At 38.2% G+C, this 18418-nt stretch overlaps 1 protein-coding gene across 1 annotated transcript in view; it reads right to left on the bottom strand.

Annotated features, from left to right (window-relative positions):
- Positions 1–18418, bottom strand: part of LOC309615439 (phosphatidylinositol 3-kinase regulatory subunit gamma) — an 86441-nt gene that overhangs the window by 12435 nt on the left and 55588 nt on the right. The window contains exons 4-7 of the mRNA XM_082365071.1: positions 15060–15240; positions 14540–14665; positions 6532–6674; positions 3814–3990 (exon numbers count right to left, since the gene is read on the bottom strand). Of these exons, the coding sequence (XP_082221197.1) occupies positions 3814–3990; positions 6532–6674; positions 14540–14665; positions 15060–15240 (627 nt within the window). The remainder of the gene's footprint in view (positions 1–3813; positions 3991–6531; positions 6675–14539; positions 14666–15059; positions 15241–18418) is intronic.

Here is an 18418-nt window from a genome sequence, read left to right as displayed (position 1 = left end):
GTTCTGACTCCTTAAACATCTAATAACAATGCCAGGAACTGACTAGCTTGTAAAAATGATTTTTAAAAAGCTCAAGTAAATTTAGCATGTTAATTCATATTTAATTTACTGTTATTGAGTAATGCCACATATAAAACAGTACATTCTAGGGGAAAAACCTGAACAAAGCATCAAAGACCTAACATCCGGGGCTTCCCTGGTGGCGCAGTGGTTGAGAATCTGCCTGCCAATGCAGGGGACACGGGTTCAAGCCCTGGTCTGGGAGGATCCCACGTGCCGCAGAGCAGCTGGGCCCGTGAGCCACAGTTGCTGAGCCTGCGCGTCTGGAGCCTGTGCTCCGCAACAAGAGAGGCCGCGATAGTGAGAGGCCCGCGCACCGCGATGAAGAGTGGCCCCCGCTTGCCACAACTAGAGAAAGCCCTCGCACAGAAACGAAGACCCAACACAGCCATAAATTAATTAATTAATTAATTTAAAAAAAAAAAGAAAAAGAAAGCTAAGAGACATTAAAAAAAAAAGAAAAAAAGACCTAACATCCAATTCTCATTCTGTCACTAACTGTGTGGTTTTTTTCTTTGTTTATTCTAAAAAAGATATGAAGTTGAAGTTACAACATAAATTCAGTGCACATAGGATGAACTTATTTTCTTTATGTTCAATTTCATCTTCAACATAAAATCCCTAATCAAACTATCATTTTGTTTACTGTGTACTATGACATTTCGCACTATGACATTTTGCCTAATTTGTATCAGTTAGGGCCTTGGCTAGAAGCAGAAGGCACAGTCAAACTGGTAGTTGAGGAGAGTTTACTGTTTACAAAGGTCTTGAGATGTTTTAGAGAAACTCCCTGGGGCTAGCAATAGTGGGAAGACATAACCTCTCCTAGAACTGAAGAATCAGTTGGAGACAGCCGTGACTTGAACCCAGAGAGTATTGTATGGAGAGTGCCACCTTTGGTGGAGAATGAGGACACAGCCAACTCACTGTGATCACACAGAGAGGAAGCCAGAAAATAAATATTCTTACTTCAATCTCCTCCTGCCCTCTCATCTCCTGCCAGTGCCTCCAAATGGCCAAAACTAATTAGAAGCCAGAGGGCAAATAGATCCGTTTTCTTAGGCACAGAGCAGGGTAGAGAAAGATGAAGAGTAGAAACTGTGAGGGCAAATGGAAAATTCCAGCACACCCTTTGAAATGGATTATCGGTTTTTTTTTTGAAATGGATTAACTTTAAGTGGACTTTTTTTTCCAGGACCTATTATCCTCAGATAAAGAGATGGCTTCCTGTATTCAAGGAGTGTTTACCCAGCATAAGAGAATGGGACTTTTAATGGCTTATTTAGGATACATTTTAATGTAAGATTAAACTAACTTTTGTAGTCACAATGTGTACCTTTACTGAACAATTACTGACACAGTAATAATATCCTTCAGAATTCCTCATACACATGGCTGCCCCATCTTGCCTCTCCAATTTTACTTTCGGGAAGTTGATTTTTTTGAGCTATGTGTAAGATGACATTTATTCAAATTAAGTTTTATGATATTCAATTTGGATCATAGTTTCAGTCTCCTGAGATCTTTCTGGAGCCTGATATTTTATCATCTATCTATCTGATCAGGTACTTATCCCAGCTTTTTAAAATATGATCAGCTGCTAATGACGATCCAGTCACTGATAATAATGTTACTTTGGGTGTAGATGTGGATGGACTGACGCACACTACACAGAGCCTACTCTAGGGTGGCAATAAGTCATAGTTTATTAGTCAGGTTAGACTAAGTTGTGTTATGGAAAATTATTCTTTATTTTGAATTCAGGTTTATGAATACCAAGAAAAGTAAATGGTAATCATGAAAACTAGCTCCTGATGAAAAAGAATTGCAAATGAACTCCTTTTTTTGAAAAGGAATTTTAAAGGCTTTTAGGGAATTCCCTGGCGGTCCTGTGGTTAGGACTCCGCGCTCTCACTGCCGTGGGGCCTGGTTGGGGAACTAAGATCCCGCAAGCCACATGGCATGGCCAAAAAATAAAAATAAAGTAAAAATAAATAAAGGATTTTATATTTAAGAAATATTTTATTCTATATTTAAGAAATGAAATTCTGCATTTAGGCATTCAAGAATATTCTAGAAACAGTACATTGGAATCTCAGCAGAAAATCTCAAAAAATCCTTATGGGCTATACAGCGGGAAGTCAGGGAAATGTCCACACGCAAAAGGGACCTGATAAACTAATGACAGTCTCTCGTTGGGTGCTGCAGAATTCCAACCAATTCCAACTTCAACACAGGACCAAAGAGAGATCATATTCAGTATCATGCAGCAATACAACCAGTCTCTTTCAGGACTGACTGTACAATTTCAGCATTAGAGCAGATCAAGCCTACCAATCCTAGTATTGTCTTTGTTAGAAACATCAAAGCACGGACTATGGGACAGTGGACTATCCTCCCTGAAGCAACACTTCCAAAAGAGGCAATGGTTTTCTGTGTCTCCCTAAACATCCTAGCAGGATACAGGCAGGTCATGGCTTATCATCCATGATAAATTCTAAATATAGAGCTAAATTCTCTTATATTTAGCTTACATAACTTGTTAAAGGAACTTTCAAGGTCTAGTTTGCCACCCTTAGTCATGCACCTAGGAATGGCAGGTTTCTTAATATCTCATCACTTTCCAGGGCAAAGAAGTGCTTCCAATCATTCCTTTGGTCCATGGCACAGCCTTCTTGGGCCTTTCTTCGGCTTCATTATATGACCCGAACCATATAAGCATTCCAAGAGCAGACACATCCTGCTTTTACACAAGGGCACCTCCCTGCCTTGCTTCCAAAGCTCTTCTGTATGCTATGTGTACTTCCTTGACTCTTTTTTGGCCACAATAGCAAACTGAAAGATCTCTAGAGAGGAGTGCTACTAAAAACTACTCAGTATAGTGTAGTTATAATTGTTTGCTCCCAAAACAATCACCTTAGATTTTCCTCTACTGAAACTCAACAGCCAATGTTCCAACCTCTAAGCTTGCATTTTATCCCCTCCCTCTTTCTGACACAAACAAACCCTCAGAGGTCTTTACTCTGTCTCCTCCTGCCAAGAGTTTGAACTGAGTGTGTTACATGCATGAAAGTTACCCATAAACATATTACATAACAGTCTATTCATTACCTAGAACTAAACCTAATATATTTTCCTTTCTCATGGATTTTCTCCTTCTATGAATCAGTCATCTGGCCTAAAACTCTTAATCCACACATCTTGTTCTGATAATATATCTTTCAATTTATATTTAGATAATATCCCTAGATCTAGCTAAATCACTGTTTTCCATCACTCCTCAGGTGTGCCATTTTTCATACCTGCTATCAACAGTAATATTTCTATTACTTAAATATAGAATCTTATTTCTTAAATATAAAAACCCTTTAACGGACTATTCTGTATATTTCTTTGTAGGCCCACACTATTAGTGTCCTTGCCTTTGAGGGGTAATTTCTGTTTCTATGGTTCTTCTACGTAGCCGAAGATTCTGGGTTTTGTGTTTTAGGCACACATTAATGAATCTGTACCTTTAAAACTCAACCACTTTGCTCATTTGTATGGATTACAGTCTTACCTTCTGATTGGCCCCACAGGCTTGACTTCAGGTAGACTCTAATACCCCGACTACTAACAGGACTGCTTTCCTAAATTCTTACAATCTCACTGGCCAGTTCTCAATGACAAATCTCTTCTTCTACCTCTAAGGTCTCTAGCCCAGTAGGAATCAGGTGGTGGTGGATCCCTCTCACATAGTCCCAGAATACTCACACAAGGTGCTGATCTCGGATCTTGCGCAGCTGGATCAGGTCAGGTTTGATACTGTTCATTTTTTTATCTATTTCCCGGTTGTCCAAAGCTTGTTTCTTCAAATCCTGCTCTAGACGCATTTTGCTATCATGAATCTCACCCAGACGTGATTTCAATTTGTCATAGTTCATCATAATTCTGTAAAAATATTTGACATATTAAGGTTAAAACACGAACCAAGCAGGAGCTTTCTACAGTATGAACACAGTCCTAACACCTGAAGTGTGGTGGACATCTGCTGTTTTTGCCTAGCACATATCCATTCCTACTCTTCTGGGAACAGCACCCTCATGTTCCCTGCCCCCATCTCAGATTCACAGGTGAGCATCCACACCACCCAGCCTGGCCAATAAGAGTGTTCCATTCCTGGTGGCGCAGTGGTTAAGAATCCGCCTGCCAATGCAGAGGACATGGGTTTGAGCCCTGGTCCAGGAAGATCCCACATGCCCTGGAGCAACTAAGCCTGTGTGCCACAACTACGGAATCCTGCGTGCCACAGCTACTGAAGCCTGCGTGCCCTAGAGCCTGTGCTCAACAAGAGAAGCCACGGCAATAAGAAGCCCGCACACCACAATGAAGAGTAGACCCTGCTCGCCCAAACTAGAGAAAGCCCATGCGCAGCGACGAAGACCCAATGCAGCCGAAAATAAAATTAATTAATTAAAAAAACAAAAAACAAAGAGTGTTCCATTCCATCCTATCCCTGCCTCAGGCCACAATGACTTGTTCAGAAATGGGAATAATACCCAAACTGACCCAATGAGAGTCAAATCTAGGACTCTTACTAGAAATACTGTAAACAGAGATTCTCTTTCCACTGGGACTAAGTTGTGAACATGTGATTCTAGGACTCCCAGTAGCTAATATTGCTACCTCGTAGGGAAAGCCTGCCTGAGGATGAAGCCAACACAGAGAAAAACTGAGCCAAAAGACAGAGCATGAGGAGAATCCTGATGATCTTGTTTGGGCCCTGGATCCAGCCATGACTGAACAAGTAAAGCTGGGTTACTGTGTGAATTAATTGTGGTAATACATGTAAAAGGACTAAACTGTGCCTGGGACATCTTGGTAAGCACTCAGTAGATGATGGCCCTAAGCTTTTCCAGCACACAAAGTTTTGCTGTGCTCTGAACCCTAAGGCAACAACTGTCCACATTACTCATTTGTCACTCGATAGTATGTAGTTTTATATTACTATTAAAACGTCATCATGATACTTTAACTCCCTTTGCAACTAAACTACAAGTTCTTTTCTATTTCTTCATTATTAGTAATAACTGTCACTTACTGATACCATATGTCAAGATACACACACACACACACACACACACACACCTTTCTCTACCATAAATGTGTGTGTGTGTATCACTTAGTCCTCATAGCATTTCAACAAGGTTTTATCCACAGTTTTATGCAGGAAGAAACAGGCTCAGAGAGTTAAGTAACTCACTCAAGGTCACACAGCTAGTAAATGGTTAATATAGCATTTAAGCCCACAGTTTTATTCATTAAGCTATACTGCCTCACAGCACTTAATACTATTCTTAGGCACAGAGAAGTTCACTAACACTTTGGTACTAATATGAGAAATAATTTTGCTTTTCCCTTGCATGTGATTCATTTTTCTTTATTATCCGCTTTTTCACTCCTCAACCCCATGTTATTTGGCTCATTTTCTAATACTCCACTAAATTTGCTTTGATAAAGGTTCCCAATATTCTTTTAGTTGCCAGATCCAGTACTTCTCATGCTTCTCACTCTCTGTGTAATCTCATGCTTAGCATCTACCATCACCTACAACACTTTGGCCTCCCAAATGCTTTCTGTACTGTGAGTTCCAAATCCAAATAACCAGCTGCCTGCCTCTCAGACAACTCCATTTGGGTTCTCACAGGAACCTCAAAACTCATTGGTTCCAACCCTGAACTCCCCTCATGTACTTCCTATTTTGGTGAATTACACATCCCTTAGTCACTAATATCAGAAATCTAGGAATAATCTTTGGCTTCTCCCACACCTGCCAGATCTGGTCAGGCACCAAGTCCTCAGCATTTCTATTAACTCCCCCTCCTTTCGTGCCATTGCTCTGGTTCAGGCCTTCACCATCTTTTAACCTGATGACCACAAAGACGCAGTCAGTCACCTGCAACATGCAGGCTGGTCTTCCTGCCAATGGTCTTGTTCTGCCTTCAACTTAGTCTCAGACTGCTGCCGTTGGTTTTCAGTTTAACAAATATTCCATGGGCACCACTATGTACTCTCACGCACCATAAAACCTGCTGGAGCTATCAGAGAAAATAAGCCACCACCCTTACTCTCAACAAGCTCAAAATTCAGTGAGTGCGACTTTCAGTAAATGTTACACTAGGGATCAGGATAGATGCTGTAGGGCTGGGGATAAAAAGTCCCTAAACCAGTCTAGGGAATCAGGGAAAATTTTCCAGTAAGTTGTATCTAAACCGAGTCCTAAAGGATGAGCCGGGGTCAACAATTTTGGAGGACGGAGAAAGAACGCAGAAGAGAGAAGGTTCAGCTTGGTGCCGTTAGTGGGAACAGCAAGTAATTCCATATGGCAGGACTGCCAAGTTTGAGGGCGTAAAAGCAGACATGTCAGAGATTATTAGAGAAGAAAAGACGTCTCGGCTCACTGATGCACTTGGCGGTATTAGGTAGATTTACCGTTCAATTTCCTTTTCATTCCCTTCTTTCCGAAATCGCTCAATATATTCTTTGCTATGTTGCTCTTGTGTATGACACTGCTCTTCAAATATTTTAATTGTTTCATTAAAAGCTTCAATTGCAGTCCTCTTCATCTGTATTTCCTATAAAAGAACACACACACTTCATTATCTTTGTATTTTTTGTAACCTTAGGCTTAAAACAAATCTTACAATTCTTGTTACGATTCCATATAATATCAAATTAAGGGGACCAAAACAAACCCTTCTACCCATATTACTTGTATATAAAATATATCATTCAAACCCTAAAATAAAAGAAAAATAACTATTACCTGAAATATAGCTGAGAAACACAGAAAGGCCCTCTGAGTTGCTAAGAGAGATTAACCCTGAACATCTTGAAGACAAGGATAAAGTTCTGCCTTTGTAACTAATGTAGTGCTGACCCCCAAAAGGTGCTGAACGAGTGAAGAGACAGAGCAGAGGAGTTCATGCACCAACATGCAAAGCCTTATTTCCAGAAGAGCCCTATAGAGTCTACTTATACTTACTTTCATTTCTAAAGCATGGCGTTTTCTAAACAGATTCATTAGTAGATTAATCTGATTAGAAGCAGAAAATGCAAAGGGGAAGAATAGCTGCTAAAATGAGATGCAGAATACAATGAAAAGCTAAAAACTCCACAAAACAGAAGCCCAGGAGGCTAAGCCATTCACACTAGGGTAAGTGGTCCTCCGCATTCCAATGAGCTCTGAATGTATTTGTACACTTTAGCTTCTGAATCATGATTCTCCTAAAATCTTCAGAGAGGGTTAAATTTTGTTCAATTTACTTTAGAAAATCAAGAAATATGTGTAAAGGTCTAGAAAGATTGCAATCCTGAATGTTTACAATTTTAAAAGTTTTGGTGCTTATGGGATAATTCAACTATTTAGCACTGATTAATTTCAACAAATGATTATTGAGAATCCACTGTTTAGAAAGTACCACCTGGTGTTAAAGAGATTCATAAAACATGGGGCCTGCACTCCAGGATTCAGATTATACAGGCAAAATAGATTTCTGAACTCTTATAAGGTTTTGTTTCATGTCATGATAGAGGCAATTAAGTGGGGCAATAAAGTTACTTACTGCTTTACAGAGACTTCATGGACGAGGCAACATCTGAGCTAGGTCTTAACTGAGAAGAAAATTCAGCATTGCACATAGAAGGCATGGCATGACATATACATGAAATAACAGTGGATGTTAGGGATCAGCAATTGCTCGGTAGGGCTGGAACATAAGGGGATTAGCAGATATGGGACACTAGAATCTTGTGATGTTTCATACAGTTGAGGTTATATCATACATATCTCAAATAGTATTGTAAACTTATTGCAATGCCCATATCTAAATATCTAGCTATAAATTCTACAACTCTCAAATTATAGTCTTGGCTCCCTTGCAAGGTTAGAAATTACCTATTAAAATTTCTGGCCCTGTATCTTCAAAGTAAACACCAAAAATTTGACTTCACTGACACTGTTGTGTGTGTTGGTAGGTAGGGCAGCAAAGGAAAAGTATTTGGTGCCGCTGCCAAAGCAGCAGCTCCCCCACAAACATCGCCATTATACCTATCACCGAAACTGTAAACCTACCTTTATTTATACCTGCTCTCCTTTCTCTTCTCTTTTACCTACATGTGCTCTGGGTCTCACCTCCTTTTCCTTTCTCAGGCACTTCATCTCATCACATCAACTAGCCCCTCTTACAGCATTCACTCTCCCAGTTTAAGGTTCCTTCTCAACGGCATACACACAAGTTCTAGTAACACCACTTTGAAAAAAAAAAAAAAGTTACTTAACCCTAATTTCTCTTCCAGTCACAGTTAAGCTTCTTAAAAAAGTTGTTTATATGGGTTCTCTCTCTTTCCTCATCTCTCATTCATACTGCAACTCGCCCTATTCTGGCTTCTGTACTCACCATTCCACAGAGACTGCTCTTTCCAAGGTCACCAATGATCTCATTGCTGAATTCCTGTCTCTAATCCCAAACCATCGCTAAATCCTATCACTTTGCCTCCTAATTATATGTAATCCAGATGCCAAATATCCCCACATACAGCCTATTCTCACCCTGTGCCAACTCTGACTCAGGATACACCATCTCTTCCCATTCTCTGGGAAGAATTCGATTACATCAAAGCAATCTAGATTTTATCTAAGATTTCACAGAAAAAAACAGAGAAGGTCTATAACACTTAGAAACACTATAACACAAACAGAGGTCAATTCTTTAATCTCCTTTTAACACTCATTGTCCCAGCACATCTCCTAAACTGCTAATCACTGGATCCCTTTGGATCCCTCCCTCTCTTCCCCTACCTCCCAAATCGTTAAGCCTCCAAGGCTCTTCTGGGCTCAGCCCCATCTCAGGTCTTGCTCTCAATTCTCACACAGAGGAATTAGCCCTCTTCTAGCGTTGACCTCATGGCTTTTTTGGTTGCTTCCATCCACCCCCATTCCCAGCTCCCCAACCAGGGATTCCAATTCCAGAACCCAGTCTCTTATCAGCTGCTCAGAACTCATATTCTGCTGTTAAAGCCCCCATATTACTGGGCATGTGTGCAGCATGTGGAGCTTTCTCTGCTTTCTCCAGTCATGACAAGAAAGCAGAAATGCAGCTCTACACAAACCAAAGCCATATGCAATAGTGGCCATTTCTTCTAGCCTCCATTCACAGGAGGGTTAGCCCTCCCCAAGATTCCAGTCCATACCATGAGTCTGACTTCACACCCTTGACAAGGGTGGAGTGCTTTGGTTCATTATCTTGCATAAATTCATTCAACAAATAATTGAACACTAACTATATGCCAGGCATTATTTGAAGCATTTGGGATATGTAAGTAAACAAACTTAAAGATTTCTGCCCTCCTGGAACTTATAGTTTAGGGGGTTATACAGACAATAAATAATAGAACAAGTAAATAAATTACATAGTTTGTTAGAAGGTAAGAAGTATTACGGAAAAAGAAAAGTAGAGTGGGAAAGGAGAAGTGAAATGTGAGCTGGAATTTCAAATAAAGTTGTCAAGTGAGCCTCGCTGAGAATGACAACATTTGAGCAAAGCCTTGAAGGAGGTGAGGTGGTTAGCCAGGTGACTATCTAGGGGGAAAGTGTTTCAGGCAAGGAAATGGCTGGTGCAAAGACTCAAAGATAGGCAGCAGGTCTAGTATATTCGAGGAGCCACAAGGAGGCTAGTGTGGCTGGAGTACAGTGGGGAAGAGAGTTATAAGAAATGAGGTCAGAGAGGAAGAGGGACACAGATCATACTGGCATTGTAGAGAGAACTCTGGCTTTCACTCTATGTAAAACGTGGAACCAGAGGTGGGTCTCAAACAAAGGAGTGCTATGATCTTACCTATGTTTTACAAGTATCACCTAGCTGCTATGTTGAGAACTGACCAGGGCAAGGGGAGTATAGATAAGGGCAAGAAGACCAGTTGGGAGGTTTCTGTGATAAATGACTGATAGTGGCTTAGATCAAGGTATTAGCAATGGATGTGGTGAGAAGGAGTAGGATTCTGGGTATATTCTAAAGGTAAAGTCAACAGGAATGCCTGATGGACTGGATGTAACATGTAAAAGAAAGAGACTTCAGGACTTTTGACCTGAGTAAGAAGAATATTATAACTCTCAACTCAGATGGGGAAAGCAAAGGGTAAAACAGCCTTGACGTGGAATATCAGAGTTCAATTTTGGATATGTTAAGCTTGAGATATCTACTTAAACATCCAAGTGGGGCTGTTGAATAGGCAGTTGAATATATGAGTCTAGAGTTAAAAGAAGTCAGAAGAACCAGAGATAGAAGTTTGGGAGTTACTGACATATAGGTGGTATGTAAAGGCATGAGACTCTTTGAGATCACACCAGAGATTGAATGACTCTCTAGAAAGGAGAAAAGAACCATGGTCAAAGAGGAGAAATCAGCAAAGAAGACTGAGAAGGAACTACCAGGGAGGTCAAGCTCTCAGCTGTCTCTGCTTATTTCCAGATCCAAAAGTTCCATTTATGATTATTTATTATGGGTTTCTCTTCCACCTCTGATCTATAGAAATATTCACATTGTTTTTGCATACAGCCATGGGCTTTTAATGTTTATCATTTTTTAGCATGAGATATAACATAACAGTAAAGTACATAAAAAATACGCAGCTTAACAAGTTATTATAAAATGAACATCCACTAACAGCACCCCAGAAATTCCCTGTGTATGCTTTCTGGATCACAACTCCCTGCCTTTTCCCACTCCACCTTCCCTGCCTTGGTGATAACATTATCCTGCTCTTTATGATGATCATTTCCTTGTTATTCTTTATGGTTTTACCACTTTATGCTCACAGCCAAAATTTAAAAGTTAACATTTGCTTGGTTTTGTACCTTATAGAATACACTCATATTATATATATATTCTTTTGAATCTTTTACTCAGTGTTTTTGTGAGATTAAACATAGTGTTATACGTTGCCCTTTAAATAAATATACACACACAATTATAGTAACCCATCACTGTTTTATTTGATGCAGAGGAAAGGGATTAAAGTATGCTATTTTGACTAATGCACATTATATTTAACAAATATTGTCAGAATACTTTGCACTTTTACAAAATAGGGCCTCATCTCTCCCTCTGTATTTCTAGAGTCAAATATAGTTTCATACCTAGACTAGGTATTCAATAAATGTTTTTGGATGGTTGTGCTAACCTTTTATACCTGATTCTCCCTCCCTCTCTCTCTCTCTCTCTCTCTGACAAACACACACTCACACTCAAATATAGCTGTAGTTGCCAGTATCTGCATCTTATAGATGGGAACTTGAAGCATGGACAAGTGATGTCTCTCACGGGACATCACTAGTTTTTAACATAACCAGGATTAGAAAATAAATCTCCTAAATTCCAATTCAGTTCATTTTATATTTTTTAAAAAGGTAATACATGTACAGAGAAAAAAGTAAATCAAACAATATAAAAGAATAGTAAAGATTAAGTTCCCTACTCCTGCACCCTCATTGCCTTAATTATCTTCCCCAGAGAGTATATCAGTTTTTGACCAGAGATATTCTGAGTACATATAAATATATAACACCTTCCAAATTCTTTTTTTAACCATAAATGACAGTATACCACATATATTTTTCTTTTTTAAAATAATTAATTTATTTATTTGGCTGCATCAGGTCTTAGTTGCCAGCGGGATCTTCATTGCAGCATGTGGGATCTTCCGTTGCAGCGCACGGGCTTCTCTCTACCACATATATTTTTCTGTACCTCACTTTTTTTTTTTTTTACTTAATATGTCTTAGAAACCACTCAAAATCAGTAAATGTAGACTGCCTTATTCTTTTTGATGGTTATAGAATAATTTCATTTCACTTTGGGTTTTTTTTGGGTTTTTTTTAACATCTTTATTGGAGTATAATTGCTTTACAATGGTGTGTTAGTTTCTGCTTTATAGCAAAGTGAATCAGCTATACATGTACATATGTCCCCATATCTCTTCCCTCTTGCATCTCCCTCCCTCCCACCCTCCCTATCCCACCCCTCTAGGTGGTCACAAAGCACCAAGCTGATCTCCCTGTGCTATGCAGCTGCTTCCCACTAGCTATCTATTTTATGTTTGGTAGTGTTCATTTTGTTTTAAAAAGCGGAAATGCCATTTTTCTTATAGAATAATACATGCATATTATTATTTTTATTATTTCCTTCTTTCTATTTTAACTGTATTTTCCCCAAATCTCTCTAATTCTATCCCCAAAACATCCCAGCATATTGTTATAAAGTCTTCTCCCTTCAGGTGAGTAGGTACACCCACAGCTGAAATCATGTATACACAATTCTAAATGCTGTCTCCTTTACCTGAAACTACATCATTAGCATTTCTCAGGTCATCAGGAATTCCTAAGAAGCACTTAATAACAGCAGTTGCCTCTGGGGAATGAGGACTTTTACTTTGTGTGATATAATTCATAGAATTCAGCAACATTTATATTGAATTTAACATACATATTTATATAACTTTTTCACTTTTTAAAAATCAAGAAGTTTTAAAATAATTTCTGAAAACTATTCTAATAGCTGTATAACCTTCTATTATATGTATGATAATTTCACCATCCCCTTATGTTGACCACATATGTTGATTCCTCAGTAACTTTTTCCCCATTCTAACTCAAACACTAGCCTCATCACAGATAATGCACCTAGAAGAGGTAAAGGAATACAGAAAAGCTGAAATCTGCAGTGTAAAAAAAGTATACACACACAGGCACACCACAGACAGAACACAAGTATCAGAAAAGGGAAAAAAAGTTATTAAAATCATTCTGAATAACTAATTAACTAATAAAAGAAAACCTGAAAATAAAATGAAATCAAACATCTCACATAGAAAAATGGACCATTACGGCAATTCTGGCCACTGTAATCCCACACCTTTCCCCAATCAGCACTATATCTCATACCTAACCTATAATCCTCACAGGCCAATATCCCCTAATAAACTCCTCCAGTCCTGAGGTTCCTGGTGCAGTCTCTACCTTTACACTGCCCACCACAGACACTAGCTTAGAAATAAGATCAAGGGCTTTGGGGCTGAGAAATCAAGAACATTAATTCTAGGGTCAAAACAAGGTACCATGAAGCACAGTAATACTGGAATACCCTTCACAGTTAACAATTATAAACTATAGACAAAGATATAAAAAAACAAGTATTTCACATTATAGTCAAACTGTCAAAACACAACGAGAGAATTTTGAAAGCAGCAAGAGAGAAGCAACCTGTCATATACAAATGACCCCCAATAAAATTAATAGCTGATTTCTCATCTGAAACATAGAGGCCAGAAGGCAGTGGGTAGGCATATTTAAAGCCCTGAAAGAAAAAAAAAAACTGTCAACCAAGAATTCTATAACCAGCAGTACTGTCCTTCAAGAATGAAGGAGGAGAAATTAAGATATGCCCAGATAAACAAAAGTTGAAGGAGTCTGTTACCACTAGACCTGCCCTACAAGAAATGCTCAAGAGACTCCTTCAGGGTGAAATGAAAGGACACTAGACAGTAACTCAAAGCTACATGAAGAGGGACTTCCCTGATGGTCCAGTGGCTAAGACTCCGAGTTCCCAGTGCAGGGAGCCCAGGTTTGATCCCTGGTCAGGGAACTAGATCCCATGTGCTGCAACTAAGATCCCACATGCGGCAACGAAGATCCCGCATGCCGCAACTAAGACCTGGTGCAGCCAAATAAATATTAAAAAAAAAAAAAAGCTACATGAAGAAATAAAGAATACTGGTAAAGGTAACTGGATAAGTAAATATAAAAGTCTATATGATTTAAAGGACAAATGCATAAAACAATAATTATAAATCTATGCTAATTGGCAATGTATAAAAATGTAATCAGTGGCAGTAACAATATAAAGGGGGAGGAATAAAGATGTACAGGAGCACAGTGTTTATACCCTATTGAAAACTTATTCAATAATAAGTTGGTTATTATTCAAACGAGTTTATTTGATATTAAAAGATATTAATATGAAAAAGAATATGTATGTATATGTATAACTGAATCACTTTGCTGTACACCAGAAACTAACACAACATTGTAAATCAGGGATACTTCAATTAAAAACAAAAAGATATTAAGACAGCTTAAACAACAAGGTCCTACTGTATAGCACAGGGAACTATATTCAATATCTTGTAATAACCTATAATGGAAAAGAATCTGAAAAATAATTTATATATATAAATATATATATTTAAGAATTTTTATATGTAAATCAACTATACATCAATAAAAAATAAAAATAAATTTAAAACTTTTTTAAATTAAAAAAAGATATTAAGACAGCTAAAGATTGTCAGGTGAATTATAGAAAATTATAAAATTATAGAAAATCTGATATAACTATAATACTTATTGCATACTTATTGGCCTGAACAACAAAAATATACTAACCTGGGATGTTCTGGTATATTCTTCATATAGCCTGTCATACTCTTTACTCTTTTCCTGATACTGAGAGTGATACTCTTGCAGTTTTTTACCTACTGCATCAATGTTATCTTCTTTTACCAACTGATCCTATACAGGTAAACAAAAGAAATAAAGAATAGGAAACATAAACAGAAGTATTTTTATATAAAGTTAATAAACACATGCAACAAAGCTATTAAGGAATAGTGGCCACAAAATAAGTTCTAAAAATATCTTAAGTCTTAAGTAGGAAATTTTAAACGTCTAGATTTCTTTTTTTTTTCTAACTGATAAGCCTGGTAAGTTAGAATCAAATGATGTTGTTAAATAATGACTTGCCGATTAGCTATCAAGAGCTTCTGTAATCATGGGGCTTCCCTGGCGGTCCAGTGGTTAAGACTCCACACTTCCACTGAAGGGGGCACGGGTTTGATCCCTGGTGGGGGAACTAAGATCCTGCATGCTGCGCGGCACGGCCAAAAAAAAAATTGTGTAATCATACCTGTTGGTATCTGGACACTGGGTACATCAGCTTCACATCAAGTTTGGGATTGTACTGAGCAAGAGATTCATGATGATAGTGGCTAATGAGCTCCACCACAGAATTAAATGTCAGAGGATCAGAAAAGCCATATTTACCATCTCGATGATAGATCTTTATTAGCTTATTATTGCCTCCCTTCCTGTGAACAACAAGACAACAACTGTAGATTTTTTTCCCAAAAAATTCTATTGAAGTACTACTTTCACATGGAGATATGAAAGCTTGGTGTCACATTATAAACAAGTTTTTACTATGTTAATGAAACTGGAATGGGTAAAAAGGCACATGTTATGTGTGTAGAAGTATACATAATATCATATTCTTTTACAACTATTTCTTTTGTCTATAAAATATCTTGGCTACTAAAGGTCAGCATACTTACACAGCTTCCAGTATCAACAAATTTAGCAAAAATAATCACGAAAAAAAAAAAAAAACAAGTAAATTGTATCTTTTGTTTATTTTCTGAATGAATTTTTTAAATTAAGTTCTATATCAGGAAGAACAGGGACAATCTCTTTGGGATCTAAAGATACGTGGTTGTGTGTCTGTGGAGGGAAGCAGAAGCAATCTCTACATCAAGGGGGATGATAACCATTTGTCACACATACACCAACACAGCACTCAAGGTTTTATTGTTAATGCACAAACATAATTAAGCTCCTTGAATGATTTATAACTCAGTAATTAATCTAGCACCTTACATTATTTTGTCTTTTATATTTGCTTATAATTCTTGGAAATGACTATTTATTTAAGCTATCACAATATGTAAATGATTCAACTGTCATTCAACTGTTTTACAAAGTACAGCTTTTGAAGAGTCATTTATATTAGATGGATGTAATCTGATGCTTGAATAGTTTAGACCACTTTTGCTTACTGAATCATATCCAATGGTCCCTTAAAAGATCATTTATAACCAAAGCTTAAAATGGCAATGTTTTACAAGCCCCATAAGGTATAATCTAAAACCAGAGCAGATTTATTCATTATATCATAGCAAAATACTGCACCATTCCCACTCAACTGTTCTTATAGCAGAATGCAGACTTAATGGGGAAAAAATATGCTTCTGTATCTCTTTATGCCATGCCATTACACATGATAAATGAACCACTGGGATTTGTGAAAGGTCAAACACAATTGGTTTGAATCTGTGGATTGATTTAAATTTAATGCTCAGAAGGTGAGTATTTAGATGGATGAAGAACTATTCCTGTAAAATGTACATTAGAAGGACCACCTAATCATACGCAGTTTCTATAGGTGTATATACCCACACATATACCCACAGTAAATGCAAGCTGGTCTTTCTGCTAGAGAAAAGCTAAAAAGCATTCATTCATTCAAAAAAACTTATTGAACATCTGCTATGTGCCAGGAACTGTATGAGGCACAGTGGACATAATGATAAGCAGGCCAGATATAGTACATGCTCTCACAGAACTTCCAGTTTAGGAGCATGAGGAATGTATCTCCATCTTTACAAAGAGGATAAAGAATTTTTCATTAAGATAGAACATATAAAATAAACAACTAGATATATCAACTGGTATTAAGTCCTTTGGGAAAAAAATAAAGCAGAATAAAGGGAAGAGATCATTCTGGGGGGTGGAGAGATTGCTATTTTATACATGTTACACAAGGAAAACCACTCTGTTCAGGTGACATTTAGCAGAGTCCTAAATGAAGTGAGGGAGCTAGCACAGCAGATATCTGGGGGAGAAGTTTTCCAGACAGAGGGAACAGCAAGTGCAAAGCCCCTTAGGTAGAAGCAAGCTTGGCATGTTCCAGGCACAGCAATGAGGCCAGTGACGCTGGGGCCGAATGAGCAAAAAGGAGAGTAGTGGGAGACAAAGTAAAAGATATAAAAGGAGCTTAGATCATTTAATAGCCTATGGGGTCATCGTAATGGCTTTGGATTTTGCTGAGTAAGATAGGGAAACACAAGAGGGTCTGAGCAGAATGATATCATCTATTTCGTGTTTTAAAAGGCTCATTCTAGCTGCTAGGTTGAGATGAGACCATTCAAAGTGGGAAGGGGTAGAGTGGACAGATAATCTAAGCAAGACATGATGGTGTCTTGGACAAGGGTAGTAGCAATGGAGACACTGAGAAATGGTGGGATTCTGAATATATGTTGAAGAGAGAGCTGACAGGATATGCTGTGGCCTGGATATGGATATGAGAGAAAGAGACAAGGTAAAGATGATTTCAAGGTTTTTATCTTAAGTAGTCAGAATGGAATTGTCATTTATTGGAGTGAAGAAGGATATATAAAAGGAACATGTTTAAAGAGGAAAAAACATTTTGGTTTTAGACATGTTACATTTGAGATGCCTAGTGAACATCCAAGAGCAGAGGATCCTGCAGCCTATGTGAAGAATCTAAAGTTCAGGAGAAAGTTCTGGGCTAGATGTATAAAATCAGGAATTGTCAGCCTATAGATGTTATTTGAAGATGAACATAGTTGAATAAGAGAAAAGGTCCGAGGTCTAAGTCCTGGGGTACACCAATGTTTAGTGGTCAGGGAGATGACAAAGAACCAGCAAAGGAAACCAAGAGGGGAATTAATGAAGTAAATGGTATCCAAAAAAACAATTTAAAAAAAAAGCATTTCAACAAAGAGGAAATAATCAACTGGGTAAATGATCTTGGGGCTTGGCAAAGTAGAGAATCACTAAGTGATCTTGACAAAATGGTTTCAGTGGAATGGTAAGGATGGAAGCCTGACTGGAATGGATTAAAGAGAATGAAAGAAGAGATAGAAGAAATGCCTATAGAGAACTGTCTTGAGGAATACTGCTGTAAATGGGAGCAGAGAAATAGGGAAATAGCTGGAAAGAGAGAGTCAAGGGAGTATTCTTTATTTACTATTCCTAAGTGAGGGACAGTATAGCATATTTATATACTGATGGGAACGGCTCAGTAGAGAGACAAAAACTGTTGATACAAAAGAAAGGACAAGATAATTCCTAGGGTGATGTCCTTGAGTAGGTTAGAGGGATGGGATGGGATTCAGTCCACAACGGGATCTTGGACAAGGACATGAATGGAACAGGAAAAAGGCAGAGTATTCACATTCATGTTGACAGCTATAGCAACAGGAGCATGATGGAATTATGTCTTCTAACTGCTTCCATGTCCTCAGAGAAACAGGAAGCAGCTTGTTAAAAGGGAAGGAGGTGGGTTGTTGGTCTGAAGAGAAAAAAAAGAATATGTGAAATTATCATCTAGGAAAAGTGAGAGAGCAAATGGATTGCGGAAATACAAATTCAGCTGGGCAGTGCTAAATGCCCACTTAAGATTGGCAG

The sequence above is a fragment of the Balaenoptera borealis genome (genome assembly GCF_965194805.1).
Source record: "Balaenoptera borealis genome assembly, chromosome: 1".
NCBI classification, from domain to species: Eukaryota; Metazoa; Chordata; class Mammalia; order Artiodactyla; family Balaenopteridae; genus Balaenoptera; species Balaenoptera borealis.
The sequence above is the reverse complement of the archived record's forward strand: the minus strand, read 5'-3'. Positions and strand labels throughout refer to the sequence as shown.